The sequence below is a fragment of the Anastrepha obliqua genome, chromosome 4, assembly GCF_027943255.1.
Source record: "Anastrepha obliqua isolate idAnaObli1 chromosome 4, idAnaObli1_1.0, whole genome shotgun sequence".
Taxonomy (NCBI): domain Eukaryota; kingdom Metazoa; phylum Arthropoda; class Insecta; order Diptera; family Tephritidae; genus Anastrepha; species Anastrepha obliqua.
Window position 1 is genome coordinate 112,270,517 of NC_072895.1, and position 20,351 is coordinate 112,290,867.

The following is a 20,351-nucleotide window of genomic DNA, read 5'->3' on the forward strand; positions in this document are numbered from 1 at the left end:
TCAACAAAACTGAGACGCAAACGCTTTTGATGGCTTATAAACAATACATTGAACTGTCATTAGAAAAATTTTGACGTTGATGTCATAAGCTGTTTTACAGATACAAGCAGTGTGAAGTTGGTAACACTTCATATCGTTCACCCTGTACATCATGTTTCGACTTGATTTTAGCAAAATTTCAAAAAAAAAATTTATAATTGTAAAAGTTATCGCTGTTTGTGTGGAGCCCGTTTCTCCAGAAGTCTCTTGCGGTGATCATCACAAGTCCTTAGATTTTCATCTAAAATCAATCGAAGAAGTGAAATTAGTTTTATTAATAGTTTATTTTTTTCAAAATTAACAATATGGCGGCCTCAGGAAATATTTTTCATATTTTCGAGAAAAAACCGACAGTTAATTGTTTAAAAATAATCGAAATTTAAAAAGAAAAAATCCTTGGATCAGGCACGAATTTTTTATGTTTTTAAAAGCAGTATAAATTTTATTGATAAATAACTCGAAAAGTATTTGTCGGATTCATTTCAAATTTTCACACAATATTTGAAAGATTTTATACTTTAAGAAAATACAGAAAAAACAATTTTTTGAGAATTCTGACTACCCCTAACCCCTTAAAGAAAATAATACACTTCAAAAAGAAAGTTCTTTGACAGTTTGGTATTTGGTGAAACCATGCAAAACCAGCGAAAATTCGATGCACACTCCAGTACCACTATGACGAAGGTGAACAGTCGACTCAGGCGCCAAAAAATGTATACTGCCGTCTATGGACCCAATACGACATCGGTTGCAACAGCAAAGCGGTGATTCCAGCAATTACGTTCTGGTAGGTCAATGGGCGGTTATGAGAACAGTTTTTCCATTGCCCAGGAATTGAATATTAAGCCGAACATCTTTCGTTCCAATTTCTAGGAACGGCGTATAATGACCCAATTTGGTGCATTTTCACTGAAGCACCTTGGGCTATTATTTTTTCGGTGCACGGTCTCATTGGTACAGCAACATACAAAAGTTAATATGATGACACAAATTTATCCACTAACATACGATTACGACAACCATTTTAAACGGCTTAAAAATGTGGTCATGGAAAAGAATTTCGGCAGTAATTTTTATTAATTTTCAAACGATGCTCACTCGTGAACTTCTGTCATGATAAAAATTTTAACGTTGAATGTCGCTTTGACATTTCCATATCATAAAATTGTCAATCACTACTACTCTCACGCTCGCTTCACTCTTATAAAAACAGCTTTTTAGTGAACTAAAGAGTATTTTAAGTGGTGCAAATAAGTCGCATCCCTTTCAGTGCGCACTCTGTGGTCAGCCTAAAACAAATTGTTAATGAAGTATTTAGATACGTTGAAAAAAGTGATGCTTTTCTCCTGTAATACATTTCAATGAATAATTCGATTTTCACTTCGGATCACAGTTTATAAATACTCGTGCAGCAATAAAGGCAATTCTTAACAGTTAATGAAAAAGTGAACTTTCTAAACTTTCAGCAAAACGTTCCTCATAAAAAATATGTAAAATACGGAAACGCCATAAAAATGTTGGACCCTCTATTTGTTGGATAACATCAACAAGAGTCACATGCCTTATTAAAGAAGAAGCGTGACCTAAGCATTTGCCAACAGACATACTCTTGATTCTGCTTTTCGAGTTTAAATTTTTTATAAAACCATCGTGGGATTAAAGGCGAAGGTATTTTTATTGCTGAATTATTGAAGAAGTGAGCGAGGTAACGGCTTCTAGTCAATATGGACAAGTCGTAGATTATTGAAGAAATTAATTAAAATAAGTGGAGTTAGTATGTTTGTTCGCAAAAGATGTCAAATCACTAACCGCTGACTAACCCCATCGAAAGCGAGATCCGATTCTACAGACTATACAGACTATGCGTGAATGGCTAACGGTCGACGAAAAAACACACTCGATTCATAAAAAAATAAAAAATTGCCCATAAACTAACTCTTATAGAATATAATATAACCTTACAACAGGAATTAATAGGTTTTGACTTTGAATCTTCCGTTCGCACTTTAATTAAGTGAAATTTTTGTACAATGAATATTTCTTAGCCCCCAGCGTGCGGATATACCTGTCAAATTTAAATGAGTATTACAAGTAAGCGCCTCGTTTTAAATCATGACTATCCATGACTCAGCATAAGGGACTGTTACTGCTTTGGCTAGTCGCCTCCTCTCTGTTACTGGCTAGTCGAGACAAAGATAAGATTAAATTATTTTATTTTTTTTAGTTGAAAAATAACACTGCACAACAATTAAATGCCGCAAAAAAAATGTTAGCTAATACTAAAGTTTATGAATTCGAACAATAAAAAACCAACATTTATTTTTCTGGAAAACAAAATCTCAGAAATATTTTTCAAATTTCTTATGATCCCGATCTCTTAGTGTTCAGATAAAGACTAGTTACTCTCAACAGATATAAATACATGTATGTTGATAATTTAATTTTTATTTTATGTTTTGAGACCAACTGAACTTTCCAGTTCTTTAGTAAATAGATATAACATAGCAATGGCTCTAATAGCTGCCTAATCAAGCCTACAGTGAGTTTACTAACTATAGCACAGCGACTTATTGACAAGTTTCAGCAATTTATTTGTTTCTTATTTAATTTTAATATTAAATTTATGAATTATTTATGAAACTTTAGTTCATCCTCCTACCATATATTTTGTACAAAATTTATAAAACGACGACCTTTAATCAAAATCTCCAACTTTTTCACTAGAAGTAAAAAGTAATTTGACGTCGTTTTATAGTTCTTTAAATTTTAGTATAATAAATAATAAATAAATAATAACATAAAAAAATGTTGCGTATTCCATATATGAAGAAAATGCGCAATAACGTCACGGAAAAAAATATAAAAAAAAATCAAGGACAATTTCGAGCCAGAAAAACTTGCACTTACGCCCTCTTTAGTTGTTTGACCGAGCACTTCCGAACGGCGCTGCATAAATAAACTACATAGCCAAAATTTTTTTTTATTTAAAAAATTTTTTTTTTTATTTTAAATTTTTTTTTTATTTTAAATTTTTTTTTTTAATTTAAAAATATTTTTTTAATTTAAAAATTTTTTAAATTTTTTTTATATTTATTTTTTAATTTTTTTATATTTTTTTTATTGTTTTTTTTTTTTTTAATTTTTTTAATTGTTTTTTTAATTTATTTTTATTTTTAAATTTATTTTTTTTTTTATTGTAAATTTTTTTTTTCAACATTTCGAATAAGTGTGCAATTTGGATGAATATAAAAAACTTCGATTATAAAGCCATATTAAAATTCATTTTAAAAAATATATTTTCAAAACTGATATGAGGGGGCCTTAATAAGAAAGTGAGGTTAATAAGAATCTAGTCGCTTTCACTTGCAAAGATGATCATCCTGCAGTCCACTACTATTCTGAAAGTGAGCTATTGACGAAGGTGAAAGTTATCGAAATATTCCCCAACTCCTCACATAGACTCATTTATATCGGCAGGTTGACTTCTCTCCCGAACCTTAGTTTTCAAAATTGGAACATTCGACAATATTCAGCAATTTAATACAAAACCTTAGGACAGCACTGAAACATGTGAACAATAACTGAACCGTCCGCTCTAATAAAGATAATTCCGCAGAAAATATTTCTTTTTCATAAAAAATGTAAATTATTAAATTGAGCTAAATAGCTAATGAATTTCCCTAACAGAACTACAGGACCGCACGAATACACATTTTTTGTAAAATAATTTATAATTTTATAAAATTTTTGCAAATGGCATCGTATATACGTCAATCATATTTGCCACATGCGAACTAGGCAGCTACAGTATACAAACAGACAAGCAATGGAGCGCGTAAAAGTCAAAATAAAGATTTCCATAGCTCAATACCATTTTTGTTTATTTATTAAAAAAAGTTATTCAAGAACTTTTATTATGTAGATTATTATAAAAATCAGTGGGATTTTTCAGCAACTTCAAACTTGCACCTCAATATGCTAAAATTTAATAAGCTATAAAATTGTATATCAAAAAATCTTGCTAAAAGTTCTAATTAAAACTCGTTGAATTGGAATAAAAAGTTGAGCAATTTTGCTAATTTTTAATTATATAAAATTTGAAAATGACATTTATGTATATGGTTTTATTAGAGATGAGTGCCAAAACAAATAAATTCCATTGGCGTCGATTTGCAGCTTTTGACTTTAGGTATCTGCGGCCAAGTGAGCTAGTCGTCAGATGTCGTAAATTCATCATACAGGCTTCGTCTACATGTTCCTTTCGGCCGCCCTCTTCGGCGAGAGCCTTGCGGATTCCAGTCTAGGGATATTCTGCGGATGCCAGTCGCAAGTTTAAGAATTGTATGGCCGTTAGCGCAGTAATTTTTTACATATTTCAATATAACTCGAAAAGATAATGGAATCTTTCTATGAAACTTTCAGGGATTGCCAAACATAGTCTGAGCTATTAATGAGAAAATAAGATAAAATTCGGAGCGGAGGAGTTTTTCACAAATGACAAAAAAAAAACAAATTTTCTAGAAATGTTGAACAAAGCGTGTTTTTGTAAAAGTATATTTTAGCCTAATAAAAAAAGAAAAAGAAATACATAAATAATAAGATATAAAAAAATTTAAATTTAAATTTATTTTTAAAATTTATAAAGAGGCGAAGATATTTGACAATAAAAAACTTTAATTCAATTTTTTCAGTTTACTTCTTTTATACTCAAACTTACAAATAAACCAATTTTCAGCCAAATAGAAGACCATGACCAAAATTCGTGAGCAAAACAATTTTTTGTTAAAGTATATTTTCTAATAAACAAAACAAAAATAAAAAATGTAAAAACAAAAATGCAAAAATTAAAAAACAAAAATTAAAAATTTTTTTTTTAATTTTAAAGAATTGAAAAAAAAAAATATATTAAAATAATTAAAAAATAAAAAATTTTAAATAAAAAAAAACATTTAAGTAATAAAAAAAAATATATTAAAAATGTTACAAAGAACCGAAGATAATTGCCTATAAAAAACTCTATACCATACTTTTTCCATAACTCCCAAAGTTATTTATTCATTTTTTTTATTATACTCCAGCTTACAAATAGAAGGCCATGAACAAAATTCTTGGCTCACTTGACATGGAAGCGCTCATATGTAGATTTCCCTTTCCAAGAACCTACTTTCAGAGTCTGTAAATTCATGAGAAATTTAGGTGATTTAAGAAATCATTCCACGGCTGTTCCCTCACAGTAGTACAGTGTTGACTAACTTCCGCCTATGCTCAATCCACTTCTATTAGAGGAAAGCACTGCATTACAAAAACATTGCCCCTCCAAAGCATCAACAAAAACGCACCTAAACGCAAATGTTTACCTATGTAATTGGATTTAAATTGCGTAAAATTGCTGCAATAGCACATACTTAGAAACATGTAAATGTTTTTTGCCCATTTAGTAACAATTAAAAAAATTATCATATCTTTTTATATAAATCAGAATTATTATTATAAAACGTTCCGATTTAGTTCATGGGCTAAAGCAATGAACCGCTTCGCTTGTTCATAAACCAATCAGTTGTATTTAAATCTTTATAGTGGGCAGTTCATACTGGCATCTTACTTATAAATACGCATACGCCCAGACTAAACACACGTCCAAACAAATATGGCCGCCATACGACCCTTGAGCGCAGAAATGCAAAAAATTGCCATCGAACAGCTAAACGAGGTGCCCGAACGTGTGCCACAGGACATAGCAGCGTTACGCGACTGGATACGAAAACAACCACATTTGCGCGCACGCACCGACGATCAATTTTTGGTGAGCTTTCTGCGTGGCTGCAAATACAGTCTGGAGAAGGTCAAGTCAAAGATAGATCATTTCTATACGATACGCACCATGTTGCCCGGGATGTTCGCGAATAACACAATAGATGATCCCAAGAATTTGCTGATCGTACGATCGGGGTAAGTTGTTTATGTCAGATTGGTTAAGATCGACCACGCAAAGCACAAAGAAAGCTAGTAAAAGTAACACAGCTACTATTAGGATTTTTATAAAAACATCGCTCCACAGTCGTCTCATATCGAACCCTGTTGGATGCTCTGAAGTGCCGATAAGGCGAGATCGAAAATTTAAAATCTTTGCTTCAATTTTTGCACTTCTTTTTCAGCGGCATCGTAGCGCTACCGAAAACGCTAGGAGTCGGCGGTCCAGCCATTGGCTTCTCACGCTATAAAATATTAGATGATTTGGGAATTACCGTTAAGGATTTCTGCCGTTACACAGCTCTGGTGACGGACAAGAGTATCGTCGATACAGACGCTTTCGTAATAGGCGGTTATATGGAAATCGTTGATGTTGATAAAGTCGGCTTGGGTGCGATGTCGAAACTTGATCCGATCACTGCCAAACAATTCACCACCTACTGTGTCAAAGGCTCAGCTATTCGTATCAAAGGTGTACATATTATAAATGTACCCAAAGATGGTTTAAGCGCTCTGAAAATTATACGAAATCTCTTCCCAGCTCACATCAAAGAAAGGGTACGTTATTGGTGGAAAAAAATTATAAAAAATTAGTATTCTTACTGTAAATTTTCCCACTTTTCAATTTCAAGTATTTCATACACAGTACTATGGAGGATTTGTACAAGCATGTGCCCAAGGAATATCTACCAATCGAATATGGTGGCACCAATGGTTCACTGGCAGAACTGCCGGTGAAACATGAGAAGGAATTGAAGGCTTTTAATAGCTATTTTGAAGAAAATGACAAATATGGTGTAGATGAGAATTTGAGGCAGGGGCAAAAGGCCGACATGAATTCGATATTTGGACTCGAAGGCAGCTTCCGAAAACTGGAATATGATTAGTGACGTTGAGTAAAAAATAAAGTGATTTTTGATGAATTGTAAGAATGCCATTTGTACTTTTTACATAAATCATTCAAACAAAATAAAGTAGGGCCATTTGTCTCACAGACATTAATTACTGCAAATTGAAGTCAGGGCGTAATTTGGCTAACTATCAATGCTGAACTACATAGTATATCGAAGCAAAATTTTTCCAAAAGATGGCGCTGTAAGTTATTGGTATTTATATTTCTTTTTTTGGGATTACAATCTTTCAAATGCAGTGCAAGATACAGTGCGTTAGAGAACTATAGCATATTGACTTATTGACAAGTTTTGAGAAATTATTTGCTTCTTATTTAATTTTACTAATTTTTCCATCAAAATATAGTTTATGCACCGACGAAAGCCATACAAATCCCAGCTTCGAATTTTAGCAAATTTACCATAAAAGAACCAACAAACTTTCATAAAAATTTTACACTTCACTAAATTTCGAGTATGCAGTTTTACAGCCCATTGAATTTTGGTATAGTGCAAATCGCGTTGGTTTCCGACCATTTTTAATGACGCCGTTGGCTGTTTTCCTGCACATAACAAAAACTACGAGTATTCGTTGGAGAAAATGCTCAAGAACACCAATAAAAAAAAGAACTTTTTCGATTTTTGAGCCACTTTAAATTTAGATCTGTTACTAAAATACCAATTCAATGGGCTATAAAACTGCATAGATGAAATTTTTCTGCAAGTTCTGATTTTTTTTTTTTAATTTTATAGCCTATTAAATTTTAGAATAACAAGTAGAAGTTGAAACGGCTCAAATTTCTCTTTGATTTTTGGCAATTTTTTTTAGCTGAGCATGTTATGTTCACTCATATGAAAGACATCTGCTTTATACGGAAGAAAATTGTCAACATCGTATACAAAAAAAAAAAAAAATTTGAAAAATCAACGCAATTTTTGAACGACTTCTAACTAACAGTTCACTATACTAGCAATGGTTTGGCTATGAAACTGCATACTTTGGAGTTTGATTACAAAATTGATTTTTATTATTGAATTTTTTAAATTTTGCAAGCTTCAAGTGGTTAAAAAATCGCTTTGATTTTTGACAAATTTTCTTCAAAATAATTGTTACTTTGACAATTTCGCGCTCAAGATCATATCTCGAAGATACGAAACGCACGGCTTTACGCTTGAAGAAGATTTTGAAGGAGCGACAGTTTTGCTTAAAAAAATCTAATTTTCGGACAAGATCGACTTTTAATATGACAGCTACGTTGAAAAGCAAAGTTGTCGTATTTGAGGGTCATAAAGTCCACGTATAGACTAAGCGAAGCTAATGCGCCCTCCTCAGAGTGCCACTTTTCGATCTAGCTTTTGCAACAGGAGCCAGCAGCAATGCTATAGCAGGTTAGATGCAGAGCGCTACAAAGACCAGGGCGCTATAAAGCGCAAAAGTATGACTAGTTTTGCCAGAATATTGAAGAATTTGACACGAGTAATTATTTCTGGTTTCGGCGAGATGACGCTACGTGCCATACAAGTCGTCCCACTATCGATCTTTTGCGCATTAAGCAGTGATTTGACAACAGCCATCATCATCATCCATCAGCATTACAGCCAAGCGAGAGCTTTAGCTTACTCAACGATCCTATTCCATTTTACTCGATCAAGAGCTGCTGTTTTCCAGTTTTTTACTTTAAGCTTCTTCAGGTTTTCGGTGATGTTTTGTAACCATGTCAGCTTAGGTCTGCATTTGACACCAGTAGACTTTTTTTATCGGTGACAATAAAGATCTATGTTATACTGATAATCCAAAAACGATTCAGTGGCTAAAATCATCGGAACTGTAATGCAAAATTGTGTTGAGAGGCTGGGCTAATGCGGGAACAGCCGAGGCAGCCAGTTGAATGAAGTTATCAGGCATCTACTGCAGATCGGTGCAATATGCAAAATATTTAGGAATATTTTATTTTTATTTTTTATTTATTTGTTTTAATAATCTACAACAGTACAAAATACCTTACAGACTAAACAAAAATGCAGAGAAAATCAAGCCAAATTTGAAAACTAAAATATTAGCAATCAATACAAATCCAATATTAAGCAACTAAATTTATCGTTTTTATAAAATGGGATCAAGATAAAGCGAAATCGGGCAGGCTGGAATTGGATAAAGAATTTTAGTCACGAAGTGCGCCAGCAAATTTTGTCTTAAAGTTTGCCCCATAAAAAGGGGATACAACTTGCGAAGACTTCATTGCGCAGCATTAAAGCTCGAGTAGACCTGGACAGCCGTCGATGCCATCAACAACAGTGAAAATAAACGAAAGTGAAAGGGGGCAATCCTCTCGTTTCTAGAGATTCTAAATTAATTAGCTTTATCCGCGAATTATATATTAGAATAAATGAAATTATAATTTTTTTTTCATATGGAATTTTCTAGAAGGAAATTATTTGCGTCAAATGCTCCATCTTAGTGCCAGATTTTTGATTTTTTGTTAAGGAATCTCCGAAATAGGCTTTATAAAGCGCATTGAATCTCCGAAATAGGCTTTATAAAGCGTACGATTTTGCAGTAATCGACTATATATTCCACAATTATTCAGAATGTTTACTCTTTCGCATAAAGTGCAAGTCATTTTTATAGCACTTTTAAAAAGAAACCAGCCCACGCTTAAAAATATATATTCTTATATTTATTATGCACAAACAAATAATACGTAAATTGAAAATAACGAAATATCCCAATACCTGATTGCTTTATAAATGCAGCGACCATTCATGGATTACCGCTAATACTTAATAAGAAAGAGTATGGGAGTGTGTGTGTATGTATGTATGTGTATGCTATGTATGTGCAGTAGTAGATATGGGCGGATATATTGCCAAAGGTCATTATGGATGAAACCGTTAACGCTACCATACAAGCGAATATATAAAATATAATTTACAAAAACAGGAAAAAAAATGAAAAAAGCACATTAAAAGATGCGCAGAGCGGAAGACCACATACTCATCTTACATATGAACAGCGCGTGAAAGACTTGCCAAAAAAAGTTATTAAAACACATATATGCATGCATATATGTAAAAACTAAAACTAGCTAATATACTGATGAAAGAAGGGAATAATCAATACGCACATACATACATACACTTGTGTTCAAAATAATAGAAGTGCGACGAATTAAGTTTTAAATATTTTTTTCAGTTAATTTTTGAGCGACTTCAAACTAACACTAATAAAATTTAATTGACTATAAAACTGAGCTACTTTGAAGTTTCTGATTGAATTGGAGTTTTTTTTAATTTGTTAAGCTTTTGTGTTCAAAATAATGGGAGTGCGACGAACTACTAAGTTTTAACTATTTTTTTAGTTTAGTTTAGTTTAAAAAAAAAAAATAGTGCATTTTACAACAAAAACCATATAACTCAAAACATCAAATTTTGGGCAAAATTCATAAAAAAAAGAAAAAAAGTACATCAAAATTTCCAACTTTTTAACAGTTTTTCGACCAATTCTGGGTACGCAGTTTTATAATCCACTACATTTTAGAATAGCAAAACGCAAGCTCAAGCTGTTCAAAATTCTCTTTGATTTTTGTCATTTTTTCGCTTAGGTGTTGCGCATTTCGTTCCATATGAAAGACTTTCAAACATGTGTTTTATACGGAAGAAAAGTGTCAACATCGCATGCGAAAAAAAATTGTGAAAAATCAATGCGATTTTTGAGAGACATCAAATTCACAATTTACTATACTAAAATTGAATTGGCCATAAAACTGCATACTTTGAAGTTTTCAAAAGATTCTGGTTAAAACATTTAAATTTTTTTTTAGTTTGTTAATAGTTTTGAATAGGACGAATGACCAAGTATTAACTTTTTGTAAAATTTATTTGTTTTAGTTTTTTTATTGTAAAAGTATAGTTCTTTTTCACCAAAACCCATACCACTCAAACCACTAAACTGTGTACAAAACTGGCAAAAATTTAACAAATTAAAAAAAAAGTGACACCAAAAATTTAACAAATTAAAACAAAAATTACATAACATTACATAACTACTTTTTAACCGAATATTTAAACAAATTCTGGGTATGCAGTTTTATAGCGAATCAAGCGGTTCAAAATTCTCTTTGTTTTATCCACTTTTTTTCACTGATTAAAAAATTTTAATTTTTTTATTTGTTAAGTTTTTGTGAATTTTGTGCAACGTTTGGAGCTTTAAAAAAATAAAGAACGTAAGATTTTTAGATAAAAACTTGTTAATTCGTTACACTCCTATTATTTTGAACACAGGTGTGCATACTTACAAGCGAATTGGCAAAAAGTAGATAGATGCGTGCTTTCACGCTAACCGGTTAGTTACGTATGTAGACATTTATTTTGTGGACGCATGTATGTTTTTGTGAAGCAGCAGCGAAATATTTAAGCTACATTTATTATAATTTTTGGTAAGTTTTATGACACTGAAAAGCAACAGTAAAGCAAGCGAAACAGCAGCAATAAAAACCAGAAGAGTCATATAATAAAAATCAACGCTTCAATGAAAGTGTTACAATTATGACAGAATTCCCCGAGCGTCTAAGAGATAATCAACTGTAGTTATAGAAAATTTCTGCACATAAATGATTTAATGAACATTTTTACTCCACTTAAAATTCATACTTATTGCACATATGAACATGTATGCACTAAAAAAAACAAAAACCGCTTTATGCGCATGCGCGCGCATAAAAACCCTACAGCCAATGGCTTCAAATGGTCAAAAGCTTGCAAATTGCAGCACGGTCAACACTCACTCAACGGCGGCGTCTACGTACACGGTACATATCCATAGTGAATCAGTGAGTAAGCGCATAGACGCAGTCTCAGTGCAGAGAAAAAAAGGTATTTTCACATAAACAGGCACGCCAAATAAATAGCAGCTCACCAGTGTCGAACGATTTCAGTTGCATCGTAGATAGCCAACGCTACAACGCAAACAATATTAGAAAAAAAGGCAGACTAACGAAGTCAAATTCACAAGCCATACATACATTTACTTACACACTCGCGCTAACTAAGAAAGAAATGGTGATTCTACGCCCACTACCTGACGATTTGGCAAAGAAAGCCGCCGAGGAGTTGAATGAGAAGAGCGTTGACAATGAATACTACGTGAATTCGTTGCGCGAGTGGATCGAGAAGCAGCCCTATTTGCGCGCGCGCACCGACGATCAATTCCTGATCGCATTCCTGCGTGGTTCCAAGTTTAGTTTGGAGAAAGCGAAACAGAAATTAGAGAATTTCTATATACTGCGCGCCGCTATGCCAGAAATCTTCCGCAATCGAAGTTTGAGTGAATCCAAATATGAGGCGATCGTCAAGTCGGGGTGAGTGTGGGGATAGAAGGAGAGTGTATAGAAAAGATTGTGACCAAAACTAAATCAAAGTAATATTTATTAAAATAAATATTATTTTTTGGTTTTTTACAGTGCTGCTGCTTTTCTGCCTGAGCCTGTGAGCGAGGGTGGGCCGCTGGTGGTGTTGCTGCGTCCAAGTGAATTCAATATGGAGCAGCATACGATCAATGATGTGCTGAGAGTCGGTTCAATGATGATCGATATTCTAATGCAGGAGAACGATCGCGTCTTTATCGCTGGCTATACATTCATTATTGATCTGGGTAATATTTCAAAGGCTGTGCTGTTGAATTTCGAGCCGGAGTTCATACGTAAACTGACTATACTAGTCAATAAAGCTGCGCCCACGCGCATGAAGGGCTTCCATTTTATCAATGTGTTGCCGATCTTTGAGAAACTATTCGGCATGGTGAAGAGTGTGATTAGTGCAAAATTGAAAGAGCGGGTGAGTTCAGTGAAAATTTGTGTAATGAAAATGAGATACCGGGAACTCTAGCTATTTGCAGGATTATTAGTTAGGGTTTGTTTGATTGTAAGCAAAATTAAAAAAATCGATATTACCCTAGTAAAAATACTTAAATCCAAATGCACCACTAAATAAAATTTTTTTTTTTTTGACAAAAAAATTAAATTGGAAAATCTGCAGTTCTGAAATCTGGCCTCAAACTTAAACAAAATATAACCCCCATAGTCTATTAATCCTCATTTCTGATACAATACTCGTAAAAACTATACGAATTAATTTTTTTTTTTAATTTTTACGAAGCTGCGAACCGTGAATATTAGTAGAAATCCTAGATATTTTCCAAAAATTGAAGAGACCAAATGCCCTTTCAGGCATTAATTTCTTAGGGAGATTTCTGCGAAGCAGAATATTCTTCAGAAGTATCTCTCCTCTTAGAAAAACGTGGAGTGACACTGGAAAATGTGTTGTTACACCAATTTTCCAACGGTTACGTATACTCACAAGTCTCTTCAGCGGGAGTTGTAAGGCTGATGAAGAAGAGCTGGTGTCCATTCAGCAATTCCTCTGCTGTTATATACACAAGGCTACCATTGGAGCACCTGAAACATTTGCAGCCACGCTTTTTCACTCGCGAAAACCGTAGTAAATGTGTTAGATCTACACAAGAAACAACGGCAGTGCATTTTACTTGCACTCACAGAGTGCATTTATGCTAGGAAATTTTGTCCGAGCCCTCTTGAGCTAGCTACAGTTGTCCCATAGTTTAAAAGGGATCCCAGTGGCATCACAAAGGACCTACAACAGCTCTCAGTGTGTCAGACCTAGTTTCTTTTTTGTTTGTCTCCAAACTCAGGTACTTTGTATAGGAATAACACAATGGCGTTTTCAGAAGCCATTGTCTAAGCGAACTTCACTATTTATATTATTATTTCATTTCTCTGTTTGGTAGAGAGCCACTGTAATCCCAAACAGGCTTATGAAAACAACAAAATAAACGAGCATTTGAAGTCTATATGGAATTGCCCAAATTTTACTAATAAAAAAACTTTATTTTACTTGAAAATGTTTTTTTTTTCTTCGCCCAGTTCTATGTGCATGGCAACAACTTGGAGGAACTTTACAAATACGTACCCAAACATGTGCTGCCGAAGGAATATGGCGGTGATTGTGATATAGAAAGTCTACAGGCAGAGTGGTGGCAAAAATTGAATGATTACAAGAAATTCTTCGAAGAGGAGGAGCAATACGGCATTGCTGAAGGCTACGAACGACTCAAGCAAGTGAAGGAACTTATCGCAGATACCAGCGTCTTACAGGGCACAGATGGCTCTTTTCGGCAATTGGAGTTCGACTAAAGCGACGTACAACGTACAGTTAGTCTAGTAATTATCAGCAACCAAAGCAATTAGCGCAATATTTTCTAATTTTTTATACTATCTTTTTAATATGATACTTATTTAAAATGATATTCATACTTATTTGGCTGGCAGTTTAGCTGAAAAGCATAATCAAAAACATTAAATATTAAAAACAAAAATAAATAAATAAATAAAAGATTATCTTATGCCGAATATTTTTTATTACATCAATTGTATTTATTTCGCAATAAAGGCACTTATACATATGCATCTTACCTCACAGAAACATAACAACAAATATAAAAAAGCTTGCACGCTAATAACTTTTAGTCATTTTTCAGCCGTTGTCAGTCGATGCGATACATTAATACAATTATGATTTTTTTTAATATCATTTGTTTTTGTGTAACTGAACAGTACTGCATGTAGGTTTGGTGTTAATCGCGCATTGAAGTGGACAATCAAATATACCATACATACTTACAGTGTGTGTCGTTGAAAATCGGACAATAATTTTTTTGTAACATGCGAAATGCTTTAGAAGTTACTACTTTTCGTAAGTTCACTATAAAAATATATTTTTTATATTCTAACGAAAACAAGTATACATTTTTTATTTATTTTATTCAATTATTAGCTTAAAATTAAAATGCTAAACTAATGGGGACTCTTAGCTTTGGCATGACATGAATTATAGTAAAACAAATTCAAAATTATTCATCAAAAAACCAAAAACTGTAATGGAATTTTTTAGAATATATCGACTTAATTTAACCCCGTCACGTCTTTGGCCACATATTCGGGCATCTAGTTTTTATAATAATGGTAACCCTAGAAAAGGCGGCCGCTGTAGTCCAATAGGTTGGTGGTGCGTGACTACCATTCGGAGCTCAGAGAGAACGTGGGTTCGAATCTCGGTGAAACACCAAAATTAAGAAAAACATTTTTCTAATAGCGGTCGCCCCACGGCAGGCAATGGCAAACCTCCAAGTGTATCTCTGCCATGAAAAAGCTCCTCACAAAAAATATCTGCAGTTCGGAGTCGGCTTGAAACTGTGGGTCCATCCATTTGTGGAACAACATCAAGACGCACGACACAAATAGGAGGAGAAGCTCGGCCAAACATCCAAAAAGGGTGTACGCGCCAATTATATAACTTTCATAACAATAGTAACCCTCGTAAAATTTACGAATTCATCTTAACAAAAGCAAACGTATTGCTCTGAACGTGGTGCTAAACTTTTAATAACTGTTCAAAGAATTTCGAAATTTATTGAACTTTTTTCAAATCAAATAATTAGAAATGAAATGTAAAAATTTTAAATTATAAAATTAAGACGCTTTATTTATTAGATTAATTAGATATTATATAAAATAGAGCAGTCATGGAATTTACGAGGTTTACATTTAACGTAACTTTCTATGACTAATAATAGACATATACAGCCTGTGTCAGAAGAAAATAACCGATATTTTTCTTGTAACTTCAAGATATATTTCGTTCTGCTTTTTGCTGCGTAATAGTCCCACTCAAGGGCTACGACGCCAGTGCTAACTCAGGTTAGTGTCGTTCGAAACTTTCCAGTAAACGCAACCAAACAAAAATGACTGAGAAGTACTCGAAGCGTTTCGCAGCAGTATTTTTATGCACGCATTCGAAAGGGCCGAAATTGTATTATGTGATTAAAAAATCAAAAAAGTTAGTTGTGATGTGGAATCAGCGGTACAAAGTGTACAAAAATGGTGATGACTTTTCCGAGCGCGGCTTGAAGCGAGTGACGACAAAAAAGCAGGATAAAGTGATCGTCAAACTTTTTAAGCGGGACCCTTCTTTGTGACCACGCCAAGCGCGATCAATTCTTGCTAAAAAGAGAGTAGATGTGAGTATCAACACCATCGAATGACGACTCTAGGAGGCGAACATATCCTACCGTCCCACATCATCAAAACCACTGCTCTCAGAAAAACACATTGAGAAATAACAAAACAAGAAAATGGCGACACAGCAATGGACTGGCCTTCCCAGTCCCCAAACGTCAACTCCATTGAAAATGTGTGGGGAATTATGAAAACGCATCTTACCGGAAAGCCAATTCACGATATAAAGGAACTCGTGCGACAAGTTCGCAAAATCTGGTCTTCTTTGTCGACGAGCTACGCAGAAAAGTTGGCTCGAAGCATGCCGAGAAGATGCCAGGCTACTCGACAGCGATGAAGACTACACGGCTTATTGAGTAATTGCGCCTCGTAGTTTTGTACATACTTTCTTCTAAAAAAAAAAATTTAAACATATATCTTTTATACTTCATGAATAATCGCGGTTCCTTTTTTCTGACACAGACTGTTATTATGGGCTATTTACAGTAAAAAATATATAAAATTTATGTAGACGAAAATGCGCAAGGCTGGCAGCTAAAAAACTGCATAAATGAAATTAAAAAAAAAATTAAAAAAAAAAAACAAATCTTAGAAAATCAATTTTTTAAATTTTGATACAATTTTCAGATTTTTTTTTAAGTTGTTTTTAAGTCGCGTATCCACATAATTTATGGTACAATTATTAGGATATGAAACCACCAACCATGTAATAAACTAATAAAAAACGTAAGTAACCAGTTGTACGATTTTCAGTAGCACTCACTGTATACACTTTGCTAGACAGTGCCCACACTAATTACCTCACGCTTAATTTATGGCTTGGCTGAGTTTTTAAGCTCAGCATTAAAGAGTGAAGTTTCGATTACGAAATTATAATGTACTCGTAATCAGTATTGAGTATTTTTAACCTACATAGTTTTGTATGGAAAATGCTTTTTTGGTGAAAAATCACTAATGTTCAAGTATACACATTGCGGGCAGCAGAAAATAATTGCAGCTTTATAATTTAATATAAAAGCGACAATAAAAATAAATTAACCAAAATACAAGCTAATAAGAAATGCATAACAAATAAGGAATGCATATAAATTTTTTATTTATTGAACTTTGAATATCCCAAGTACAACTTTTATAGCCGCAAGCCAAATAGACTGTTTGGCAAGCCAGCTAGGGAAGTGTTTATTGACGTGCATTTCTGCTATACTCAGACTCTGGGTATCACTAATATCACTGGATCACTTCAAAGTTAGAATGGTGTTAGAAAGTGCGTATCAACGAGGCTCCATTTGAGAATTGGCCAAAGCGCCAAGGACTTGTGGGCAAACAGAACAAACGGGCGAGATCTCACTATAATTGGAACTAAAAGATAAAAACTAAAGATGCAGAAAGTTACCTTTGTCGATGAGCTCATCCATGACTACCATTCGGTGCATCATGAAATAGAGTTCAGTGAAGCATGAAACATTAGATAATGGAACAAGTTTCTTATAAAAACCAATTGTCGTTCAAAGGCGGATAACAGCAGCTCTAGCGGACAAAAGTAAGCACAATAAAAATGCATTAATGCTTCAACGATGGTTTCTACTTCCCAGGTTCTCTCCGCAGAGGAAAAAAAAGAAAGATGGAATCAGTTCAACACCACTCACCCCTCCTCATCAGCCAGAGTAAAAATAATGTTTTCCAGTCAGCAGCCAACAGTATTTGCTTTGTATACAAGGAAACCTTGCCACCAACTTGCAAGCCGATAGAGACAAAGTGATAGAAACGAAACAATTCCTGGGATATGCCATTGCGGTAACTAATATCGAAATTTCCAGTTTTGTGTCAAACAACCACTGCAAAAAACACCTGAAATACTGAAACGATAACACCAAGCAGCGTTTGAAATTGCTTTCGGTTTTTTTATTTAATTTGCTTCGGCTTTACTTTGGCTACGAAAATTGCAGCTGCCACAGCGAAAGCAAAGCTCCAATACCAAAATAAACCGAAGCCGTGCTATAGCTTTGAAAGAGACCACAGATGTTGTCCACAGATGTTGACCACAGATGTTGATTAGGTCGAGCAGTAAACGTAGTTAAAAATCTGCAAAGTTCCAAGTAATGGACGTATTTCTTTTTTTTTTTTAAGTTGAGTTGTGCTGTCGCTCTTCCACAGCTAAAAACACAGCATATTCAAACGGGTAAAAATTTTAAACTGTGCTGTGACTGAGCTACTTGAAAGAGCGCCTCGGCACAGCTAAACGAATAACTTATTTGTGCTGTGCTGTTGAACCGTGCGCAGCATAGCAAAGCTGAAATGGTGCTCAGAAAAGTGATTGCTTTCGCAGCACGGCCACAGCATATTTTTTAGTGCTGCTGCCATTTTGCTGGCAGTTTTTCAAACGCTGCTGACACCAAGACGCTGAAAGTCATTCCATTTGTTGTTGAAGCAGAATAAACACTCCCCATACATACACGGGAATTACGTATAACCGACTGTCGTGGGAACGGAAAGTCATTCCTCGAAAACCATCCTACCTCCATCTATGAGACACCGCTAATTGCAGCCTTGAGAAGACGACTTATCATCTAAACTTTAAGGGTTTCAGCCATACTCCTGATGTTTAATAAAATATGTTGCAGCTTATTTCAGCACATTTTATTATTTTTTATTGAAAACAAAAAAAAATAAAAATTAAAAAAAAAAATAGAATTTTTCGTGTGGGAATGCAAACCTGAAAATTTATTTTTGTTTTTCTACAGAATGCATTACCACTAAATTCGCAATCTGTTTAAAACACAAAACGTTAGAAGAAAAAGAATTTTTGTTTGTCAAGATTTAAGAAGCAATTACCTTATAAAGTGATGGCAGTATGCGAAAAGAACAAATTAAATTAGAAATGGTTGTTCAATTAATAATGCCATAATCGGTAGAACAACATACAAATTGATAATTTTACAATAATCATGCAAATTTATGTAATGAAATCATCACTTGTTGACTTCATTAAATTTGAATTTTATTAACCAATTTCTTCAGTAAATAGACAGTGAGGAGTGCAAATTAAGAAAAGCAACATCGAAGTATTCAAAAGCTAAATATTAATTTACAATAACAATCAGAAGTGATTAAGAAACGAAATCGAGCACAAGGTACGGCGAAAACAAACATTACTTTTTAAAATTATGAGAATTTCTAGTGTGACTCTAAACATATTCGCCCACTGAAATCCACAATCATTGCGGGTTCCTTCAATTTGTGCAATAATTAATCAAATATCAGCCAAGCTCCTCATAGAAAATGGAATTCACTATCTTCAAAACACCAAAATATAGAAATTTTCACTCAACATTTGGGCTATCGTATGTTTTTTTCTGCACAAGTTGGCTGCGCCACATTATGTGACCGACTTATGACCGATTTTTTGATTGAAGATGGCATTTAACTATCAACTACTCTCGGTGGAGGTGTGGCCAACATCAAATTTTTAATCGGCTCTCAGCGATTTGCTGACGCAACAGGAGATGGGACAACGGTTTTTCTACAACAGAGGTCGACAAAAAGTGAAATTGTGTTGGTAATATACGAAAAAGTCCAAGCAGCTACAGCCATGTTATTTCGTTGCCGTCTGAAAAATGTCTGATTGGAAGACTGATTGTATTCAACTAACCTCACTTTACACTTTTTTTTTCGTTTCATTCACCTCTCTCTATTTCAGATCCCCTAAAACGTTAACGAAAAGTAAAGAAATTGTGAAAGTAACGAAAGTTGCTCTCACAAGTTTGCTTCGGATGGCTAAACCTTGTAAGCTATCATCCTAGTCAAACACTAACCCCGTATTCAACTAATTTGCATCACGAAATTTGTTTCTTTTTTTCATAAAAATATATTTACCCATGAGAGGAAAGCATTTTGTGGAATAGAAGACAACCAAATGGTTTTTAGCTGCAATTTAAAGATACTTCGGATGAAATCTACGCTCAACTTGCAGGCTTTGAAATTACACTAATAACGGTATTGAGATACGAGGGATCTATTTAAAAAAAATTAAATGGATTTTGCTTAAAAGAAATGATTTTGTTCTTATTGATAATATTTTAATGGTTTATATTAAATTTTTTAAAAACACCGTACTAGGCTTTTTCTTTCATATAAAAAATTCTAGCGTGCACTTTGTATGGAAGAAAAGACGAGACACCTCAGCAAAAAAAATCGTCAACGAGATTTTGTAGTCAGTTGAACTTGTAAAGTTGTTATACTAAAATTTAATGTGCTATAAAACTGCATACCTAGAAAAATTGTAGAAATTCTGGTTAAAAGGTTGAAAGTGTAATGAAATTTTGAAAAACACTGAAATTTTGAAAAATATTGAAATATTGGAAAA

At 33.7% G+C, this 20,351-nt stretch overlaps 3 protein-coding genes across 5 annotated transcripts in view; 2 read left to right on the top strand and 1 right to left on the bottom strand.

Moving 5' to 3' along the window:
* The window catches only part of LOC129243805 (clavesin-2), a 58,510-nt gene that overhangs the window by 13,782 nt on the left and 24,377 nt on the right, over nucleotides 1-20,351 (bottom strand). The gene's annotated exons all lie outside the window — the stretch shown is intronic.
* On the top strand, nucleotides 5,595-7,026 carry LOC129243810 (alpha-tocopherol transfer protein-like). Its single transcript, XM_054881136.1, has 3 exons — nucleotides 5,595-5,988; nucleotides 6,195-6,567; nucleotides 6,642-7,026. The coding sequence occupies exons 1-3, from the start codon at nucleotides 5,687-5,689 to the stop codon at nucleotides 6,894-6,896; spliced, it is 930 nt and encodes a 309-aa protein (XP_054737111.1). The 5' UTR covers nucleotides 5,595-5,686; the 3' UTR covers nucleotides 6,897-7,026.
* LOC129243807 (alpha-tocopherol transfer protein-like) lies at nucleotides 11,728-14,271 on the top strand. Its single transcript, XM_054881129.1, has 3 exons — nucleotides 11,728-12,256; nucleotides 12,359-12,731; nucleotides 13,838-14,271. The coding sequence occupies exons 1-3, from the start codon at nucleotides 11,955-11,957 to the stop codon at nucleotides 14,105-14,107; spliced, it is 945 nt and encodes a 314-aa protein (XP_054737104.1). The 5' UTR covers nucleotides 11,728-11,954; the 3' UTR covers nucleotides 14,108-14,271.

Excerpts from the sequence above, each read along its gene's own strand:
- LOC129243810 (XM_054881136.1), top strand. The coding sequence starts at position 5,687 with ATGGCCGCCATACGACCCTTGAGCGCAGAAATGCAAAAAATTGCCATC. Across the intron at positions 5,989-6,194 it reads TTGCTGATCGTACGATCGGG|CGGCATCGTAGCGCTACCGA; the intron begins GTAAGTTGTTTA and ends CTTCTTTTTCAG. Across the intron at positions 6,568-6,641 it reads CAGCTCACATCAAAGAAAGG|TATTTCATACACAGTACTAT; the intron begins GTACGTTATTGG and ends TTCAATTTCAAG.
- LOC129243807 (XM_054881129.1), top strand. The coding sequence starts at position 11,955 with ATGGTGATTCTACGCCCACTACCTGACGATTTGGCAAAGAAAGCCGCC. Across the intron at positions 12,257-12,358 it reads GAGGCGATCGTCAAGTCGGG|TGCTGCTGCTTTTCTGCCTG; the intron begins GTGAGTGTGGGG and ends GGTTTTTTACAG. Across the intron at positions 12,732-13,837 it reads GTGCAAAATTGAAAGAGCGG|TTCTATGTGCATGGCAACAA; the intron begins GTGAGTTCAGTG and ends TTCTTCGCCCAG.